Below are 21,383 nucleotides of genomic sequence, written 5' to 3' on the forward strand. Positions count from 1 at the left end.
ATCCCCATACCAGCATTCGTTAAATACAACCTGCTGAGCATGTGATGGGTACAGCAGTGTGGCAGGTTCACCTTGAACAGTTGCCATACCCACAGCATTTGCATTGGGTACAAGCTCTGAGTCTGCTTGATTTCTGCCCATGGCAACAATTTTGCCAGTGGTTCCTCTAGCACTGGTGAGGATCCTGTCAACCAGCCATGTACTGTCTTTGCTGACAAAACAGGCTTCACATTGAATGGCATATTGAATTTCTGTAGCACGCATATTCAGAGTCACATAAACCTACAGAGCACACTTCAATAGCTGTTCTCAATTAATATTTGACCTGGTATTTATTGATTGCGACTGTTGAAGGCCACTGTCTTTTGCCTCGTGTTCATTGGTGCTGCTTAATAACATTTATGGAGTGCACTTTGCCAGAGTTACTGGATATTCAACGAAACCATGGATGACAGTGCCCCAGCCCATTTCAGTCATGCTGCCAGAATGTTGCCCAAGTCATTCACCAGACCTAAATTCCCTTGATTTTTTGCTTTAGGGACATCACAAAATTGTGTGTATGCCTCAAGAGTGGATATTGCAGATGAACTGCTGCAGAGTATTCAAAGTGGCCATAGCTCAGTTCACAACACACATGACATTTTTCAATGCATACATCAATCCATGCATCATGGGGTCAAATCTTGAGCATCTACTATGACCCTATTGGTTGCTGCCTCCCATCACCAAGATCTGAAACCTCATTCTTAGTCTATTGTCTATTGCTTCTTGCTATTGGCAGAGAAATTTATGACCCAAATTGTGCTGTCCTCTGATATTAATAAGGCTACTCCAGCAACAGAACTTCTGCTGCCCTACTGTTGCAGGGAATAGCATGATTGTGTTTTTTAAGTGTTGAATGAGGACCAACGCAACGTCCATGATAAACTCCAGTTTCCTTCAGTAGTGTCCATAGCATATTGCTTTTTAACCACATTTCTGATCGTACTTTTGCCAGAACACACTCCTGACCCATGTTTATATATAACTATTTTCACAATTTTGGCACCCTGTATATACACACACACACACACACACCACTTCTACCCGCCATTGTTAGTTACCAGCATTTAAATATCCTCCATGACCTTTAGTCCACAAGCAAACTACTGACCGAGAGACCGCCGCTTGTTGGCGAACTTAGTGCCAACTTCTGCGGATAGAGGGGGTGTCGCGTGGTCAGTGCAGCAGATTCCCACAGCTGTTAATCTCGGTTTTCAAGACCAGAGTATTTAAATATATGCTACTGTTAATTTGGAGCTGTATAAATTCTTACTGGAAAATCCAAACCATTTAATGTTATATCATTAGTATGTTTTTCAAATTTAAATGTAACTACCAGAATTAGCCTGCATCCTGCACTGTTTGGAGTATTTCCATTCAGTTTTCAGACAGCTCTGTCTTAATGTTTCTGTCATGTTCCTGTACTTCAAGAAGAATATAAGGTTGTATTCGTGTGGAATGGACATAGATGAACCTTAGATGAGATCTCCCTACAATTTGCACCTGTTATGGTCTTTATATTCACAAATACAGGCCTGGGAAAAAGGAGACCACTGTATATGCAGATAATATTAAAATGTACGTAATAGAAATAGGGTGAAAGATGTTACCAGTAGCGGCTTCTTATGAACATGGTAATTAAAACTTGCTATTCCATAAAAGGTGAGGAATCTCTTGACTAAATGAGCGACTGTTAGTTTCTTAAGAAGGATTCTACTCCACAGAATAAGTTGTTACAGCTATGCTAGGGCCGTGCCATAGCTCAAGCACTTAGTCGCTGGCTTTCCACTGTGGCGGCCCAGGTTCGATCCCAGGTCTGGTCAAGTGGGATTTGTGGGGCAGATTTTCTCCAAGTACTTCGGTTTCCCCTGCCAATCCTCATTCCACCAGTTGCTCCACAATCACCCTCACCTATCATCTGGGGCTGGTACAATAGACCAGAAGCGGGAGCGGTACAAGGGACTTAGTCCCACCCCACTAGCAATAAAAAAAATACAGCTGTGCTAAAATTACTGGGGGGCACGTGGTAGCGTAGTGGTTGAGGCACTATGCTACAAGCCGGAAGATTGCGGGTTCAAGTCCCGATGAGGTCATTGGATTTTTTTCAGTTGACCCAATCCTTCCAGCCGCACTATGGCCCTGGGATCGACTCAGCCTCTAATAGAAATGAGTACCAGGAATTAAATAGTTTTCCTGGGGAGTAAAGCGCGGTCGGCACGTAAGGCTCACAACCCTATGGGCCTTCACAGCCTATTACAGGGATAGCTTTACTTTACTTACTTTTTTACTTACTAAAATTGTCAAAACTGGGACATTCCTAATAGGAACGAGTGGTTTTAAATCTGAAACTGAATATTATGCTGGAAATGACATGCTGTTGTAGAACTATACATCCCAGGAAATGCACAAAATGTTGATTGGAGAACCTCATAAAAACCAGAAAGTTTGATAGGAGTGAAAAGAAAAACTCCTGTCTCTCTGTGTACCCCCTCAAATTTTTTAGCCATTACCTAGGAAGAATTGTTGGGTGCCTTGTTTTAGATATAATCATGTATCAAAGGAAAATTGTTCAAAATAAGGAAAGGACTGCATAGAAAATGGCCCAAGACCTGGAGAAGTTTCTTACTCATAATTGCATACATATACAGACACAGGGAAAGTAGGCTAGCAACGACAGGGAGGGGGGGGGGGGGCCACAGACAGCAAGGTGATCTTATATGCCTCCTGACAAAAATTGGAGAGGATACGTAAGCTCTGTTCCTAGGCAAAAGTTCAAAGATCAGGGCAGGATACACACAGAAGGACAGTAATAAGGTGATATAAGCCGCCCCATATTTTTTCAAAATAAAGAAAATAGGCTAACAAGTTCTGGGAAGAATTAATTGCCTACTCTCCTGACATGAACTGCATAGAAAATGATGAACTGTTGCCTAGCAAGAACAATAGGGCAACACAGAAACAAAGGTGTTCTCATTAGTCGGCATAGAGAACGAAAAAATTGCCATGAGAGACAGAAGGGTGATCTCAGAAGCCTCCATGAGAGTACAGGGACCGCATAGAAAATGAAAAAATTATGGGGGGGGAAGAAGAGAAAGTGGGGTAGATAGATTGGGAGGAAGAAACATTTTTTATCTCCAGTTTGAAAGTTCCCAAGCAGTATCCACTTGTCTTGGTATGGCTATGATTGAGAAAGAATGAACCTTCATGAAGTAAAAAATTATGAAGCCTCAAGGAAAGAAGTTGAGCCCAGGTTTTACTGCACATGACTGGAATTAATTTTGATATTTATGTTGGAATGGCTGCATTATAGTGAAATTCTTTTCTAACATGGGGAGAGCTACATTAGGGCAAAATTTTGATGTTGCCATTGTGAGGTGCTGCATGTGAAGAATGCAGTGAAACATGGAATTTGGGTACAAACTCAGCCTTTGCTCTAGGACCAAGTGAGATGAGATAGTGATGATGAATGATTTCATCAAATTGTTGTGTCCTTATAGTCGTATATTCCTTAAGACTGCTGTACACAGTGGATTATTTTGCAAACAGAGATAGGGGATGCAGATATTTATCACTAATTGGATCATAGTGTCATACTGTTTTTGCTGGTTAAAGACTTTTAATACAGTGCCCTCACTAAACTCTTGATATTATATCTTATTAACAGCATTCCCATCTGTTCACATAAGGTTACAATTGGCAATCTTCTATTATCCTGAGGACTTTAATATAGGGAACAGTTGCCTCAGTCTGTAATTATCTTTGTACAGAATACAGGATATGTGGGTCCCATATGTTAATTTTGGATCAAGTGTGATGCCAAGATACTTTGGTTCATTTGTCTGAGCTATGTCGTAAAAAACTTCACTGGATGCGTAATGTGGCAATAGTCACACAGTTGTTTGGAAAACAGAGTAATTAGGCATTTTTTGGTATTAATTCTTCATTTCCAGAACAATTGTTCTAAAAGGCCTATACCAGCATTTAACTTCCTAACTGCTATATCTATGCTGCCAGACCAAACACTAATTAATATTCATGTCATCAGCATAGACCAAAATGGCTACATTAGTGTCGTTTCAACTGACAGAATGTCATTAATATAAATATTGAAGAGTGTGGGTCTGAGCAAGCTACCCTAAGGTACTCTGACATGAATAAGTTTTTATGCATTATACAGAAGGAGATAGTTGTGTATTATATATATATGTATTAATTGAGGTGGGATTATGGCCATAAGAAGTTTAGCAATTAGCCCTGTGATACAGACCTTGCTTGCTCAATATCTAAAAATAATGCTGTTGTAGCTTTATTATTGGTAAAACCATGTGACATTTCTATGATCCTTAACAATACATGTGTTGTGGACTGTCCTCTTTTACAACCATACTGGTCATTTCTGATAACTTTCAGCTGTAGAAGTTGAAAGTTGAGTCTTTTCAAGATGATCTCAGGAGCACAAGGCTTACATAGAACAAGCAGGGCCCATTCCATGAACCTCTAGATCCCCAGACCATACACCATGCTACTTCTACTTATGCTGCAGTCCCTTTGAGAGTGAATTTCAGATGCCATAGCCAATGTTGATGAGTCACAATTACTGTGTACATGGGAGGAATTTGAATATCACATTGATGTTTGCCAAGTAACTGAAGTAGCACAAATCAAACATCTCCACGTGAACTTTATGAGGTTCCATGCTGTTTTCAAGATGTTTTATGTTTGTATTTATAACCCTCTCAACATCATACACATTTTCCTATGACCTGAATCACTCATAAGAGGGATTATGTTCATCATTCTGTTGTGCTGGTTAGTGATTTATTTTGCAGAGGGAGTGTACAAGGTGCAATTTCTTGTCATTGTGGTAGACTAAGTATATTACATTGTCACTTTTTACAAACGTTAAGTCTGCAACATGTTTTGACCTTGTAAGGTAGTCATCAAGTAGATTTTTTGTAATCCCTGCATTGTACTGCTTTTTCTGATTGGAACTAAATTAAACGTAGTTTTAAGACAGCCAGCTAGAAAAAGTGACAACCACAACAAGGAGCTTCATCTTGAAAACTGCCCCTCTGAATTAAATATTCATGAGAAACTATTTTTCCCTTAGCTAGTCAACAAGATCCCTGCAATTAAATGGAAATGAGAGGTTCATTACAATGTTTGAACACATACATACCCACATATACGAGGAAACAGCAATATTTCTATTTAGTTATTTAGTTTCGCAAGGTGGAGTGAGACTGAATCCACTTGTTATGTCGGCCACTAAGTGACATATTATACCAGCCCTGGATGATAGATGAGTATGAAGCATTTTCTTGGAATGAAAATTGGCAGGGGAAACCTTCCCCAGTGCCACTTTGTCCACCAAAAATCCCACATGACCTGGGATCAAACCCAGGCCACTAAGTGCCTGAGATATGGCATGGCCCACTTAGTGATAATCTTAGGTGAAAAAGTACAACGATAACAGATCAAAACCTAATTCAGGAGGAAATTAAGAGGCAACTGAACTCGGGTAATGCTTGCTACCATTCAGTCCAGAACCTTTTGTCTCCTTGTCTGCTGCCTAAAAACACAAAAATTCTTATACAAAACTATAATTTTGCCTTTGTTTCTGTATGGGTGTGAAACTTGGTCACTGACATTAAGGGTGGCACATAGACTTTTGGTGTTTGAGAAGAGGGTGTTGAGAATATTTGGACCGAAGAGAGATGAAGTGACAGGAGGTTGGAGGATACTGCATAATGAGGAACTTCATAACGTGTAATCTTCGCCAAGTATAATTAGAATTATCAAGTCAAGGAGGCTGAGATGGGGAGAAGAGGAATGCATATATGATATTGGTGGGAAAGCCAGGAGGAAAGAGACCACTAGGAAGACCAAGATGTAGGTGGGTGGACAAGCGCCATAGCTCAAGCGGTTAGTCGCTGGCTTCCCACCGCAGCAGCCCAAGTTCGATTCCTGTTCTGGTCAAGTGGGATTCGTGGTGGACAAAGTGGCACTGGGGCAGGTTTTCTCCGAGTACTTCGGTTTCCCCTGCCAATCTTCATTCCACCAATTGCTCCACAATCACCCTCACTTATCATCTGGGGCTGGTACAATAGGCCAGAAGTGGGCGCAGTACAAGGGACTTAGTCCCACCCCACTTACTTACATGGGTGGACAATATAAGAGACAGGATTCTCTCATGAACACGGTAATGAACCTTTGGGTTCCAGAGAATGCTGGGGAGTGAGTAGCTGCACAGTTGGCAGCTTCTCAAGAAGGGCTCAGCTATATGACTGAGGTAAATGGAAATTACTTTATTTTGAGCACGAGTATGAAAATATTTAAATAACATGCTTCATACTCCATCACATAAACAGGAAAGATTTGGGATCCAACTACACATTGACTCATTTCCCCATACCCTCATTTGCAGGCATTTTAAGATGCTTTCTGCTTACAGGAACTTCTATGGCTTGCACATTGTGACATTAAATTCAAACTGTTTATGTTTGTAAAAGTACCTCAGTCTTCACAAGTTCTCCATAACCTGGGTTTTGATTATGCAAAAAACATATTTGTTTATAAAATGACAGCTGAATTTTTTTTTTGGGGGGGGGAGGCAGTCTCTTATGGGGTCACAGCATCATGCCATGTTACTGGAACTGTTACATTTTGATGAAATATGAAATTAGACACTCTGATATGACCAGTGTGAATAATAAACTTTAATACATCACAAATGCTTTAAACAGTGAGAGCCACTTTACAGAAACATGATAAAGTACAGCCAGGCCATACACATATACATTTTAAACAGGCATGTTTCCATATGTACAGTAGTCTCTCATTTTTAGACACTGCAACCCTGTGGATCATCTATTAAATCTGATATTGGGGAGTCTTACAAACATTTATCAACACCCAAATTTAGTTAAAACTGGACAAAAGAACAAATATAAAGACCTACTGTGTTTATGCACATATCTCAAGCATAACTTATTAAATATCTGTGTGAAAGCTGTTTCAAACATAAGCTGTACACAAAAGGAAACATGTTTTTAAGGTTTCTGAGACAATAAGAAAAGCGACACTGAGTACATTTTCTAACTTGCATATTCAACACTCAGTAGTGGTCTTCCATGCTCATATGGAAAATACCAAACTATAAGAATGGTTTTCCAGACACAAAAATTACTAATTCCCTTATTCTCAATAATAATATACAGAGCATCCCATCCTTATATGTTTAAATATAGCCGTCTGGTGTCACAGTCTTAATCATAAAAAGCATTCGCATGAAAACAAATATTTCAGTTACTGCAGCAGAAAATCACAATTAAGCAAACAATGTATGTATTTTCTTGTCATTTATAGTTTGCATACTTTCAGTCTTGATTTGCTTTGTAACATGCTTGAAATACTGTCATTTATCAGTACTTCTGTTTCAGATCATGAAGATGAAGAAATGGGCTGAAAACAATTACACACCAAGGAGAATATCTGTGTCTAATTATAATCTGACTTTGGCTACTGAGGTTCAACAGCCATGTTACAAGAAATATACACATCCCTACAAGACTCCTTATACACTGAAAGCAAAAGTTTTATGAAATGGTTTGACTGGTGACCCACACTGTATACAGTTTATATTCTTGAATTCAGAGATGAATTACAATATCATTGCAAGCCAACCAACAATAAGAAAAGATCCCCCTACAGGCGTAAGCCAACGCAGCTCACTCTTCCCTGTGAGAGCATGGTAATAGCAAGTACCACAGAACAGAACCATTCCAAGGGCTAGGAAAGAGCCACTCTGTGGAAAAAGAAGAAACATAAATTTAAATTTTAAACTCTGTAACAGAGACTGGACAGGATGCCAATCAACAACAGTTGCATAGCTTTCTTGTCTTGCATATTCATGTACCTTGTTTAAATTGATTTGCAGTCACTTTTATATTTATTTTTGGTTTATTTAAAGCTAAGATTATATATAAAACTGAATGACATCATGATTAGTGAAGTCAAAAGGATGAGGAAACAATCAGTCATGGCCTAATTTAAGGTACTATGCCCGCATTTGCTGGGAGGAGCAGATAAAAACTGGAAAAAGACCTGTGGGGATGGCCAATCTGTGCTAACCACTCAACCATGATGTTTATCTCCACCCAAAATCTCTTTTATGTAAGACTATTGTGTGTCTGTAACCCATGCATGACCACTTCATCGTGCTTCTTCAATACAAGCAATGTGTGCCCGACCAACTATAGTTATTAGAAGGTTTTCACAAATTCCAAGGCATCTTTCTCTCTCTCTTATTTATTTAGAGCTTTAGCAAGGAATTGCCTAGTTTCAGTATGGTCAGTCATTAAGAAGCCATGAAAACCACAACCCAATTCACAAAGTCCCAAGCTCCAAGTTGTAACAACAGGTCCCAAGGCAGATGCCACTTTGCAGTGACATAGAAATGATGTCCATGTCACACAGTACATATAAGACATGAACATTTGTTCACCAAGTTCTCAAAGGTACTATTTTAGAATGCTGACAAAAGAAACTGGTTAATTATAACTTTCTCAATTCCTACTTCGTCACCACGTTAAATGAATTTGGCTGCCACGCTTTATTCAAAATAGCTACTGACTGCCCCATAAATGTCGATGACAAACATAAAGCCTAGTTCACAATTAACTGCCATCCATGACACTAACTATATCCAGTACACAACAGCAAAAATAAATGTAATCAGTAAATGATCACTTATTAAGTAGGAGGTATCAAATTGCACTGAAACTTCTCAACATTTTGTGTATCAGTAAAACTTGGATGTGACTGAAGAGTCTTTACTCTGCTGCTCACAGATGGTTTACAATTCCCTGTGTATATATCCCTCTACCACTTGGAGACAAAAAGAGAGAGAGTTATGAGCAACAATGGAAACTTCGGAGCTGTCCAGTTACAACTCTCTAACTGTACAATATGAGATGTTTTGAGATGAGAAGAAAACTTTAGTTTTTTAATTGATTTTTAATCTTAGTTCTTCATAAAAATGTCCTTGGGGATAGACATTTTCTACCATTGAAAGCATGGACCTTTGGATTCTATAATAAGCTTGCTTTTCCTGCTTCCTGACTGTTATATACCTGAACAATGCCATCTTCTGAGATGTGGTGCCATGTAGATCTTGTGTAAACCAACATTTTGGAGGAACATCAGTTTACACAAGATCTACATGTTGCCACATCCCAGAAGACAGCATTCTTCATAGTTACCGCTGTGAAAACCTCAAATCTTAAATATTACATATATATTCAAGTTCAGGGAGAGCTTCTGTAACATTTCAGCTGTCATGCATCAATTCATGACATTCATTCTCTTGTGGTATGCAGTTCAAGTTTAATGCATGGCCTTTCATATGGATATGTTCCATCCAAATGGTTTGCCCTCTGCACAATACTGCTTGGTGTTTCACGGATGCAATATGCCACAATGTAATACTCCTTCTTTCCTACCATAAAGTAGTATTTAAAATCATACCCTTCAGCAATTCATATACAGGTTGATTCAAAGTCTTATGGCCAAAATTTAAGAGGCTGTTGGGGAGATAATTTGTTGCAAAACATGTCAAATTGCTACAAGCTGGAAGATCATGGGTTCAATTCTCAATGAGGTCACTGGATTTTTCAGTTTACCTAATCCTTCCAGGTGCACTATGGCCCTGGGGTCAACTCAGTCTCTTAAGAGAAATGAGTACCAGGAGTCTTCCTGGGGATAAAGGGTGGCCAGCGGGTAAGGCTGACTACTTCACTGCCATCTGTGAGCCGATTCTCTAGAAGAAGTGGGAGCTTTGACGTCTCACAGCCCTATGGGCCTTCATGGCCTGTTATAGGGATACCTTTACTTTTTCTTTTACCTTTTACAGAAATGAAATCCACTCATTTATACATTTAACATGTGTTTATTATTGTTAATTTACAATGAATGAAAGGCAAAGATTCCATTCTATTAGCTATTTTAGTAACACATGTGACAGTCTGTAGTGGGGACTTGTACACAGTTACTTCCACCAGCTCACAAACTGAACTGAGTCCTTGAAATGAACCAGTTGTCTGGCATGGCTCTGACTGCCTATCACAGCTACCAGGATGCAACTGATCAGGTCACCACAATCTTGTGCTTTCTTTCATGCATTCCCACAAGAAAAAGTCAAGCAGGTTCAGAACATGTAGGTCAGATGAACAGAATCCGATGGCAGATCCATGTGTCCACATAATGGTCCTTCTACTTGGTACTGGGCAGGAAAAGCGTGGAGAAACACAGTTGTTCATAATTTCTGCTCCATATTATCTCAGCAACCTACAGTTTGTCCACAGGACTTTAACTCATGCTATACAATCATTTTTCTGAAATTGGGAAGACTGCAATTATCTTAGTAGCAAGAATTCTATCTTTTGGGATATAACACTGTGCATTCCATTGAAAATCAACCGACACTTCAGAGAAACATGTCACCTCCATTTAAAAGGTGAAGAATAAGCCAAGCAAGAAACCAGAGTGAAGCAAGTGGCAGCCAGAGTTGGTTGACCTTCAAATGAACTACATAGCACTATATCCCAGAAGACAGAACCTGTGAGAATCTCAAATCCCACATCTTAGTACCAGAATATGTTCTCTCAACTGTATTATACTGCTGAATATTTATCCTAATGTGTTTTCTTGAACTTCGTAGCCTAAGGGGACGGAACGCTTGTAACTCAGAGAAATAGGGCACAGGGGTTGGCCTAAATTGATTTGTGATATCTGAGGTTCCCATGGCAGTGAATACTAAGACTGCAGTCCCTTGCGATGTGGTGCCACATAGTCTGGTAAATGACCATTGATGTCTCAGGATCTGCTTCCATCTTCTGGATAGATAATTTGAAGACAGGAGCAGCATGAAATTCTTGCAAATATGGCAACCAAAAAGTTTCATAGAAGGCAGGGAATTTCTTATGTAGCTGAGAAACTATTAGCTATGGAAATGTGTTCAACATAAATTCAGTAATCAAAAACTTGCCGTTCTTGGCCAACGACAAAGTGGAACAGCAAGAAGTGCCAGGGAATGCAGGAAGTGATATCGATTTGCTGTTTCATAGATCTTCCTTAATTCTTCTCGACCTTCCTTCGGATATATTACTGTAAAGACAGACAAATTCTTATGTTAGGTATTACATGTTGTAAACATGTTTCAGAAAAGAATATAAACATTATTTGCGTTACACTAAATATTGCAAGTTTCTTGACTGCAGTGAACCTACCATGAGCTCCATAGGCTCCAAGGGCAACAGCGGTAGCCCCACACACTCCAGCCAAACGCACAAAATAACTTCCCGAATATACGTGTTTCCAAATAGGATTTGTGCATATTAGTGGCGGCTGTGGTACAGCTGGTGAAGCTGGCACTTCTTTCCTCTTCGGTATCATTGCACCTCCCTGACAAAAAAAGAAAACAAGGCAAATATAACTATTTTTAAGGTTATGCCAAATTAGCAAACTAGACATAATGTACTGAAACTTACTACAATTTTCACATATTCTATAGTCCCAGTTACTAATGGATTTTGCAGAACAAAATTAAAAGCATCCTGAAACCCCATGATGACAAAATCAAATTGATTCGTACAAATAACGCACGGAACTTGAACACACTTTTCGTTTCCAAGAGTGTTCAATATTAATTACTGTACACGCTGTACACGAACGTTAACGAGGCCACAGAATTTATGAACGCACATTTAAGTACCAACGTTTGATTTGTAAACTATACAAAGTACTTTACGTTTAGATATGACGACAGTAAAACTGGTGCTATAATTTCCTTTTAGATTTAATATATATACACTACAATATCTTAATAATGTTGAACTTATTCCGAAGGCATTTTAATTGGACATGTAACCTAAGCAACTCTGAAGATTCTCGCATCCGTGCGAGAGGGAAATCCAAACCTACAGGATTTGTGGTTCGCACAGCGGTTGTTATGAGGTCTATCTTCTGGGCTATAACGTTTTTAAGTATGTTGAAAGTCAACCGACGTTTCGAAGGAACATATATAATAATAATAATAATAAACCAAGCAAGAAACCAGCGTGGCAAACAGAGGTCTCTGCAGGCTCTTGCTTTCACACTGGTTTCTTCGAGTGAAGATGTTAGGCGTGAATTTGTTCGTGTTTTGAGAAGAAATTTGCGGTTTGCGGTTTAATAGAGTGATGTTAGAATACAATAATTAATTTTCGTATTCTGCTGAATTTTATTTGGTTTTCTATCCAAAGTGACAAGTAAGTAAAGTGCGGGGTTCAGGCAAAAACAACGGCCGGAAGTCCACGTGCTTCTGACAGTGGACCCTCCCAATAGAATCTTCATTAACATGGAAAGAACATATTAATTATATGAATTCAAAGTTAAATTTGTTAAGCTACATGGTTCCTTCCCTCAGACCTGTATTAGAATTGAAAATCCTGAAACAGATCTACTTCTCCTATGTTCTCTCAGTGTTAAATTATGGTATCATGTTTTGGGGCAATTCGCCACACAGTAGATCTATTTTTATAACTCAGAAACGAATTGTAAGAATTATCATGAAAGCCAAAGCAAGGCATTCCTGTAGGGAAATGTTTAGTAAACTTGGAATTTTAACTCTTTACTCCAATACATTTTTTAAACTCTTATTTTTGTTGTAAAGAATAAGGATTTATTCACAATAAATACTGAATTGCATAAAAATTGGACTTTCATATGCCTTTAGTAAGTTAACTAAAGCTTGAAAGGGAGTGTTATATTCCGGTATTACATTATTTAACTTGCCACCCCTCAATATCAAGCAAGTTGCACATGATATTAATAAATTTAAACATAATTGAGGAAGTTCCTTATAGAGAACTCTTTTTATTCTGTTGAAGTGTATCTTGATAGGAATAATAAATTGGTCTTGGGGTCTCTCAGTAATTACTTTCTTACATATATTTTAACTGTTATTTATCTTAAGACAATATATCTATGTAATCTAGTAACAGTTTTTATATCCAATGGTTATGCACCTGAATGGATCGATCAATGATAATAAAATAAATAAATAAATAGAGGGGCCATGTACTAGTAGGATGTGCAGAAATACACTTCCTCTGTCAAGCCACTTCACTTACATACACCCTTACTACATCCGAAACTGATTTAAACCCCTAAAGAAACGTGGTGGGAAGGGATGAAGATAAGGGTATGGACACACAGGAAGTGGACTAAAAAGTAAAAGAAGGAAAAAGATAAGTGAAAATCATATGTACAAGGATTTTCCAGAATTATTGCAAGTATGCCTCTTTCTCTTGAAGGGGGCCAAACATGTGCCGCCTTGTAGTTCTTGAGAAGAAATAATAAATATGACACGAAACTACTTGGTTTACAATTTCCAACAAAAATCTTAACAAACTAATTGTAAATATTTTAACATATTAAGACAGCCACTGTAGTTCGTAAGACATTAGATTTTATATCCATTATATTTTAATCAACATTATATGTATATATTTTAACATTCAAAAACATATTGTAATAGTGGCTTCCAATTGTAGTGATGTCCCTCTGAGGATGGTCTGTAAAGACCGAAACACGTAAGGGATGAAGGATTGAAATAAGAAAAATCTTTACTAGTCACACTGGATGGAACTGTTTAACCTCTTTTGATATTGTTAGTGTGACAGACCAGAATGAAACAAATCAAATCTTTTGGTACAGTTGATATGTTCCTAATTAACACTTTGCGGACTGGCGATTTAAATATTTAAATCACCCTGGGGACCGGCATTTTTATACCTACTACCCTAACTTGTGCACTGTTCACTTTAAAAATTAATATAAATTCTCCTAATTAATTTTATGAAGTAAAATTTTTGGAGAACACTTACCAATGCTCCTAGAAGTGCTTGAGAGTGTGATATTTCTGAAAACATTCCCCTTTGTGAAGTGGCATTACACAGAACTTGCAAATGTAGGCAGTCATACTCCTTTTTCTGTGAACTGCGCAAACATGGCATTGCCTAGAAGGATGCTTCCCCTTGGAATGTTCACTCTTTACAATTTTCACGAGGGTATGTTTCTGCATATCACCCGAGAGTCGCCCAGGGGTGTCCACATGAGGGCTGCATGGGGTGGGAGTTGATGGGTCCAGTCCCGTTAAGTCTGTGTCTGACTCGTGCCGCCACCATCTGGTCTGTAGCCCATGCCTTTGCCACATTCATTAGAAATGCTTTGTATTTCAATTTCGAATTGGGGTTTAGATTTTGTAAACCAAAAATGAATTGAAAATGGCACAATTTATAAGCCACAAGGCAACTTTCTTTGTCCACTTTATTGTTTTCCGAGTAAGAGAATAATAGGCCAAGTATTGATCGGCTCTATCAACTCCCTTCATGAACATATTATACACAGAAATACAAATAGGCTTCTTTACTTGCCCATGTCTCCTTTGAACATCAACCATGCTCGAACTGTGAATTGTGGAAATCATGTTCACAACATGAGTATCCCTCCAGGACTGAAGAAGAATATCCCCCTTCCTCCTGAATGTGGTTTCACCACGTTTCAGGGATTTAGATTCCTCTTTCAGATCTGGAGGAAGGCCTCTGTTCACCCTAACTGTTCCACAAACATGTACTTTTCTCAAAAGAAGGTATTCTGCAGTTACCACACTGTTATAATAATTGTCTTCATAGACATGGTAATTTTGATCAAGATATGGTTCCAAAATGGAAACAGTAGTTTCTTGTAACTTTTTGCCTTCACCAGAATAAATTTCTAAATTTCCAATATAGCCTGAAGTGCTTTCACTAACTACATGAACAAGTAGGCCATACTTTGTAAGTTTCCCAGGATTATATGTTCGCATATTGCACTACTCACTGACAGCTTGAAGGAATGAAGGCATTTATTTTCCTTTGCAGGGGCTACAGTTACAGTGACGTCACGTAACTGATTAGTCAGAAGAAAATGGAGAAGAGAGATCTATTCATGTTCAGAAACATGATGGTTGTGGATGCAGTTTAATTTATGATGCTGCCAGTATGTCAGACTGTGTAACACTGAATGGTAAGATGGTGAATAATGAATTGAAAAGAACTGGGAAGTTTTGTTCTAATCCTGGTCCTATCCCAGCATTTTCCCTTAGGGACTGATAAATAACATAAAAACTGAGTTAGGATAGACAGTATCCCATCTGAGATTCAAACCAAGTACATGACTATAAGTCAAGTGTGTTAACAGTAGGCCAAACTGCTTGGTCTTTGAATGTAGATATCAAAAAGTTGATCAGTTTGGTGTGTGCCTCATTTCTGAATGGAAAAACTTCATTAAACAGTATGGAGGTCATAGCATTGAAAGATATATGTGTAATGGGACAGTCTACAGAACAGTAATTCTGAAAGAGACAGATACACACTACTCTGTCAACATTTCTTTCATTAGCTGTTGGTGGTAATGTTACATGTTTCAACCCTTTTCTTGGGTCATCTTCAGGCATAAGATAGTACTGGTACTAGTTCTTGAATTGGGTTAAAAATCATAACACTGGAGGTCAGTGTGTGTTATTAGTTATCATAACAAACTTCAATCCAGGTATACAGTCAGTCAGGTTCCTGTGTAACACTTGTGCCATTGGATTTAGGTTCCAGAAAATGTGATTACAGGTACAGGTACTCAGTTACTTATTTCAGACTAGAATAGAAAATAACATTTCATTGAACATGTTGCCACAGCAGTACCATGCTTACTTAAGTTAATCATGGTTCCTTTTCAGTTCTTTGAGTCTATATTAATCACCTTCAAACTTGAATAAATGGATGTCTAATGGGCGGGCCTTCTTGGCCCTTGCACCGCGACCACAGTTATCTGTTGTGCCTCCCCTTCTGATTATCCCCTCAACAATCCTGTGCTTCGAATGAAGCGTAGTATTTTGTATGTGGGGATGTTGAAATAGTCACTTGGTTCCATAAAGTATTGACCCAAGTAATGCAATCTTAAATAAGCTAAGGCCTCACATTCACACAGGATATGTGTTTCATTTTCTTCTTAACACCTCTCACAAGTTGGACTATTACTTAGTCCTAGTTTGAAGAGGTGTCCTTTAAGGTGATAGTGTCCTGTAAATAGTCCTACCACCCATCGTAGCTGGTTCCTATTTAACTTCAACACTCTTTTAGCAGAGGATCCTCGTATGAGTCCCTTTGCTTGCCTGAATCCAGTCAAGGATCCCCAATATTTCTTATGATTCATATTTGTTAAGTCCCTGATCGCCTTTCTGGCAACTCCTATAGAGATTCCACAGGCTGGTCCTACGAACGGATGTGCAGCTCCAATCTTAGCCAGTTGATCTGCTGTAGATGTTCCTATTTCTGTAGTTCCTATCTAAATTCTCCATAATACATGCCTTAATGGCATAAACTTCTGCCTGGAATACTGTCGTGTACTGTCCAAGGTTAAAGGAAGTGAACTGCATAGGATCAGGAATGTGTTGACACAAAACAGAGAGGTCTTCCTGCCTATCAGACTGTACTGTCACCTCAAATGCTCCCGCCTTGTACAGCTTGTTCCCTGTATTTCCAGAGTGTGCTAATCTGTGTCTGTTTCTAGTCAGCTAACTTACAACCTCCCAAAAAAACCAGCAGTTCCTGTACCAAAAAGTACAACAGGAAGTCATAATGTTTTAATTATCACCATAAGAAAATCATAATTCCAATATATCATTCTATAATGGAGATAGCCCATTTCCTGAGCTTGCCGAACAGTCAAATTTCCCTGTGTCAAGTTGACAAAGGGAGCCACCAGAAAGAGCAGAAGCAAAATGGTGACATCAGTTGAGAAAGTGGAGGCTCACACTGTGATACGGTTCCTGCATTTGCAAGGGAAGTCTGCCAGGGAGATCGCTGTGTATCAGGAAGGTGTACCATCATATGACACAATGGTCAGGTGGAAGAGGCGCTGTCATTGTGGACAGACAAACCTCGAAGATGAACCCCGAAGTGGAAGACCATCTCTCACTGAGGAACTGGGAATTGTGGAACAGACGGATAGCTTTGATCCCATCCGATAGGCGCATAACTATCAAAGCTAATGTTCATGAGGCCCGCATTAGCCATGGGTCGGTTTTCAACATCATCCATGACGAGTTACACGTGACAAAGGTCACTGCACGTGGGGTGCCACAATTGTTGACACCAGTTCAAAAACAGTACCGGATGGATGTGGCAAACAAACTTTTTGCAGGTGTGTCAAGACAAAAAGGTGGAATTTTTCGACCACCTGATCATGACAGATGAATGTTGGGTCTATCATTATGACCCTGAAACAAAGGAAATGAGCGAGCATTGGAAACATGCAGACTCGCTGCAAGCAAAGAAGGCCAAATCCCAGCCGTCATCAGGAAAGGTGATGTTGAGCATGTTCTGGGATCGGTGGGGTGTTATCATGACCAACTACGCGTAAAAGGGCATCACCATCACTGGCAAGTACTACTGGAACCTTCTGAGAAAATTACAGGAGGAAATAAGGAAAAAGTGATGCAGAATGCTGGAAAAAGGTGTGCAACTTCTTCACAACAACGCACCGGCTCATCCTGTTTGTGCTACGATACTTGCTGTCAGTTTGAGATATGAAATTGTCCCACATCCACCATGTTCACCAGACCTGGCACCAAGCAACTTCTTCCGCTTTCTCGGCTAAAGATGCCACTTCATGGTAAGCGATTCCAAGACGATGATGTCATTTCTGCAGTGGAGGACTTCCTAAACAGTCAAACTGAGACCTATGATCAAGGTATCCAGCAGCTAATGCATCGCTGGGGAAAATGCGTTGCAGGAGGCATATATAGAGGACTAACTCACATACAATTTCTTGCACCTGTGTCTCTGTTTCTTCTGGGTGATAATTAAAATTTTATGACTTCCCCACATATTGTCTTTTGGAATGTGGCACTGTGGAGTATGGCAGAAGTTTACCAGTGTTTCTGAGAAATGTGGGGTCGCCATGTTCAGGGTCAAAGAGTAAGCCAAGCGTGCAGCTAGCAGCACAATCCTCCAGAATGGCAGTGAACTTCTTCTAGGATACACAGCGCCACAATGGACAGACTTGTATTCAGGAAGTCCTTGGTTCAAATCTTGGCCAGGATGCTGGTTATCCTGAGTTCCTTCAAGCAAATACCGACTTCCTTGAAATCCATTCCAATTCATTAGTCTACCTATCAACTGATGCTGTATAGTCCTGAACTGCCAGCATTGTTAAAGAAGCAAATAAAGAAAAACACAGCATCACAAATGACAGTACTCTTCACAGCCACTGCCCAGAAAATCCCAAACCTAACACAGTCCCACCATTAAGACAGTGATGCTGGTTGCTCATGCAACATTGTACGTATAAAGAACAGCAGAATTTGTGAATAAAATGTTTGTAACATAAAGGGCATACAAAATTTGTTCATAAGAGACTAAGAAACTTCAGAATTTGGTTACAGATCTAGAGGTTTTGGGTGGCAGTGCTTCACTTTGTCTTTACTGTGAATCTTTCAAGCTTACCTGTAGCATAACAAGCAGTGCTTCAGAAAATGGAAAGTCCCATCTGACTCCTAACTGGCACTCTTATTTTGTCAGTATACAAAAAAAGACCAACATTTTTCATTAATTGAAATCAACCTTTTATTTATCCATTTTTATGTTCAGTCCAGTCATATAATAATGTATAAATTTAAGTGTATACAAATATAAACACCTCATTGCATCAGTAAGCTCGATAACGGTGACCATAGAAACGATCAGCCTGGCGATAACAACCACCATCACCACCCTGATTATGTCCTCTGTCATTCCGTGAGCCCCAGTTCTGATGACGTTTGCCTCGAGCAGACCAATCAAAATTACGCCTAGGTTTATTATACCATGGATCAACAATAGGTGGGGTAGACACTCTGTCTTTGTACTGAACAAACTCCTGATCAGTGTCTGTATAGCGATCAGCAAATTCAGCTTCACATGCAGCTAAAAACTGTTTCTGTTCCTCTGTCAGTATTACACTCACTGCTTGACCTTCTCCACCTGTCAAGTTCTCTTCTGCTGTCATATTAACTGAGTTTCTTAAAAAAAAAATTGTCTCACAAAACTTAGACAGCAAAGGCACCAGATCCTTTCAGTCACTGTTTCAGTTACAATTCTTTGCAGGGGTCCTTTCCTTTTCAGTTCATCAACTTTTATATGATTTTGGCACAACCATCAAAGAATCTGAAACTGTCACATAACAATTCGTGTTACACTTCTGCTCTCCAACTTTGTTGAACAGAGTACGTTTAAATTGAATTGTGGCAAGCTAAGTTTTATATACTACATTCCTTAACCATAACTGAATGTAAAAATAAACCTTAAATTGTTATACTTACAGCTCTCACTCAGCACATTATCCAAAATCAGTCCATAAAAACCGTGGTCTGACGCTATTTTACGATCTGCAACTGCTGATGCCAGAGGTTCAAAAATCCTGTCAAAAGATTATTACAGTTCAGGGGTATGCCACACACTCCATTGCTTTGTACTTTGGTTACAAGTTGGAGATTAACAATGTCAACAATTCTCAGATTTCATCATGTGTAAAAGTATGGAAAGCTTACTAAGCAAAGCAACCTTACCATCCTAAATGGTGACCACAGTGTGAACATAAACAGTGTTTCCATGCATAACCAGGATACCAAGAAAATTCACTATGCCACTGGAAAAGATCAAGAGATGCATGTTAATTCCCTACATTCACATTTGAAGGAGAGAAGGAAACTTGTAACACGATAGTTCCACTTGCATCATATGTTGCCTGTGCCACTAATAATTATATCGCACTACTATAAAATCAGATGAAACGTACTTCGTCCACTCCGATGCAATGTGCTTTGTTCACAACCACCACTCGAAACCTTATACCCAATGGATTTTCTAAAAGCTGAACTGCAACACTCTGTTTTCCAAAAAGTGACTGATTCCCATGGATTAAAGCCTCTGGACTAAAACGATTACGAATGTAACTGGCATCTGCTATATCAGCACCACAACCTCGACAGAGTAAATAATCTAAAACAGCAAAATGGGGGAAAAAAAAGTGGGTACCGTAAACATCTGCACGAAAAATTTGTGTTGTCACTGTACTATACAGCTACACTGGGTGCATTTTGGGTAAACGATTTTAACATATGTTCAGAATTACCTGTTGTGTCTTCCGATTGATAAGTATGCCCTTCCGAATTTCTAATAATTGTAGAAACTGTAATTAAACATAAAACCAGCCCTACCGTCCCCTTATCCTCCTTCAACATACCCAACATTACAAAACAAATATTTTCGGCTTCACTCCTTTACGACTTATGGCGAAATTCTGCCAGCTGTGTCGGAAGTGCAAGGTGGGTAGCTCTGAACACGCTTTTGTAGAAAATGAATCTGTGGAATTATGCAGTACAAGGTCTACAGATACCCATATCACACGTCATTTAATTTCCGATATGATTACTTTTCCTTATATTTTTTTTTCATATTTCGATTATAACACAGTCATTCTGTTACTTAAAATACAACTATGTATCGAAAGGAAATAAATATTAATTAATATTTAATTGTAAATGTTACATAATAATCCTAGCATTTCAACAATCCCTGATTTTATGCTTTGCATATTGTTTTATTAACATACTTGTTATTAAATTTCTATGAGATGTTTTTAGTAACGCCCAGTATGTTCATCCCGTGAATACCAAAATCGCTCTGAAGGCAAAATGCACGTTGTCTTATACCGTACTATTAATGGTACTTCTTTTTTACTTGCCTACTAAATTTTAATTTGGAACGTCCGTTGGAAGAGATATGTTTCTGTACAACCTATGTGTTCAATGTTGGCTTCACTGTACAATGGCAGCTGCTTGTTCAGAAATTGTCTAACAGATGGAGGCAAGCCACTGATTGGGGCTAGATAGTCTTTCAAGCAAAGCGGTTCGGTGTGATACCAAAGTTAGTTCTCAGCATCGATACCCGGGATGTGTTTGAAATAGTACTATAGTTTCAGTACTGTCCTCGAGGGAGTTCTACCGCCGTGCTTTAAAGCAACTGTTAGATTGAAAAGTGTTAATAGAACTGATCACTCATCGAAACAATATTTGTCTTTCCTGCAGTAAGTAGTTTTGTTTTAGTAATTCTCAGTACTTGTACAACATTTAAATTTTTAAGTGCATTAGCAGTTTTGAAGTCAATTGCGTTATTAGCACCGCTTACTGTACCGAAATATCTAATTTAGTAAGGAATATGCCC

At 38.9% G+C, this 21,383-nt stretch overlaps 5 protein-coding genes across 6 annotated transcripts in view; 2 read left to right on the forward strand and 3 right to left on the reverse strand.

The window, feature by feature from the left end:
• Window positions 1–6,737: 6,737 nt before the first annotated feature.
• On the reverse strand, window positions 6,738–11,759 carry LOC111864074 (transmembrane protein 256 homolog). The gene is made up of 4 exons (XM_023851061.1): window positions 11,592–11,759; window positions 11,331–11,505; window positions 11,090–11,208; window positions 6,738–7,849 (listed from the first exon to the last, which is right to left on the reverse strand). Exons 1-4 carry the CDS (start codon window positions 11,667–11,669, stop codon window positions 7,706–7,708), a joined length of 516 nt encoding a protein of 171 aa, XP_023706829.1. The 5' UTR covers window positions 11,670–11,759; the 3' UTR covers window positions 6,738–7,705.
• Window positions 11,760–11,890: 131 nt separating this feature from the next.
• Window positions 11,891–21,383, forward strand: part of LOC111864072 (zinc finger protein 704) — a 201,267-nt gene continuing 191,774 nt past the window's right edge. The window contains exons 1-2 of one of the 2 annotated variants that reach the window (XM_033751314.1): window positions 11,891–12,086; window positions 15,006–15,150. The gene's annotated coding sequence lies outside the window, so the exon portion shown is untranslated. Of the gene's footprint in view, window positions 12,087–15,005; window positions 15,151–21,123; window positions 21,247–21,383 lie in introns of those variants that run through there. The other variant, XM_033751313.1, reaches the window with a different exon arrangement.
• On the forward strand, window positions 16,901–17,541 carry LOC111864064. The gene is made up of 2 exons (XM_023851049.1): window positions 16,901–17,020; window positions 17,323–17,541. Exons 1-2 carry the CDS (start codon window positions 16,901–16,903, stop codon window positions 17,539–17,541), a joined length of 339 nt encoding a protein of 112 aa, XP_023706817.1.
• LOC111864075 (RNA guanine-N7 methyltransferase activating subunit) lies at window positions 18,728–19,189 on the reverse strand. The gene has a single exon (XM_023851062.2). The coding sequence runs from the start codon at window positions 19,165–19,167 to the stop codon at window positions 18,829–18,831; it is 339 nt and encodes a 112-aa protein (XP_023706830.1). The 5' UTR covers window positions 19,168–19,189; the 3' UTR covers window positions 18,728–18,828.
• On the reverse strand, window positions 19,240–20,522 carry LOC111864073 (protein cereblon homolog). Its single transcript, XM_023851059.1, has 5 exons — window positions 20,293–20,522; window positions 19,957–20,159; window positions 19,727–19,806; window positions 19,481–19,578; window positions 19,240–19,331 (listed from the first exon to the last, which is right to left on the reverse strand). The coding sequence occupies exons 1-5, from the start codon at window positions 20,408–20,410 to the stop codon at window positions 19,288–19,290; spliced, it is 543 nt and encodes a 180-aa protein (XP_023706827.1). The 5' UTR covers window positions 20,411–20,522; the 3' UTR covers window positions 19,240–19,287.

The sequence above is a fragment of the Cryptotermes secundus genome, unplaced genomic scaffold, assembly GCF_002891405.2.
Source record: "Cryptotermes secundus unplaced genomic scaffold, Csec_1.0 scaffold669, whole genome shotgun sequence".
NCBI lineage: Eukaryota > Metazoa > Arthropoda > Insecta > Blattodea > Kalotermitidae > Cryptotermes > Cryptotermes secundus.

Bases quoted from the DNA above. Each gene is read 5' to 3' on its own strand.
- LOC111864064 (XM_023851049.1), top strand. From the start codon at position 16,901: ATGGTGACATCAGTTGAGAAAGTGGAGGCTCACACTGTGATACGGTTC. The intron at 17,021-17,322 runs GTCAGGTGGAAG...AACTTTTTGCAG, and splicing joins TACCATCATATGACACAATG to GTGTGTCAAGACAAAAAGGT.
- LOC111864073 (XM_023851059.1), bottom strand. From the start codon at position 20,410: ATGTTGGGTATGTTGAAGGAGGATAAGGGGACGGTAGGGCTGGTTTTA. The intron at 19,807-19,956 runs GTACGTTTCATC...GATCTTTTCCAG, and splicing joins ATTGCATCGGAGTGGACGAA to TGGCATAGTGAATTTTCTTG. The intron at 19,579-19,726 runs GTAAGGTTGCTT...ATCTTTTGACAG, and splicing joins TGTGGTCACCATTTAGGATG to GATTTTTGAACCTCTGGCAT.
- LOC111864074 (XM_023851061.1), bottom strand. From the start codon at position 11,669: ATGGGGTTTCAGGATGCTTTTAATTTTGTTCTGCAAAATCCATTAGTA. The intron at 11,506-11,591 runs GTAAGTTTCAGT...TTTTTTTGTCAG, and splicing joins TAGAATATGTGAAAATTGTA to GGAGGTGCAATGATACCGAA. The intron at 7,850-11,089 runs GCAAGTTTTTGA...CTTTTTCCACAG, and splicing joins TTTGTCGTTGGCCAAGAACG to AGTGGCTCTTTCCTAGCCCT.
- LOC111864075 (XM_023851062.2), bottom strand. From the start codon at position 19,167: ATGACAGCAGAAGAGAACTTGACAGGTGGAGAAGGTCAAGCAGTGAGT.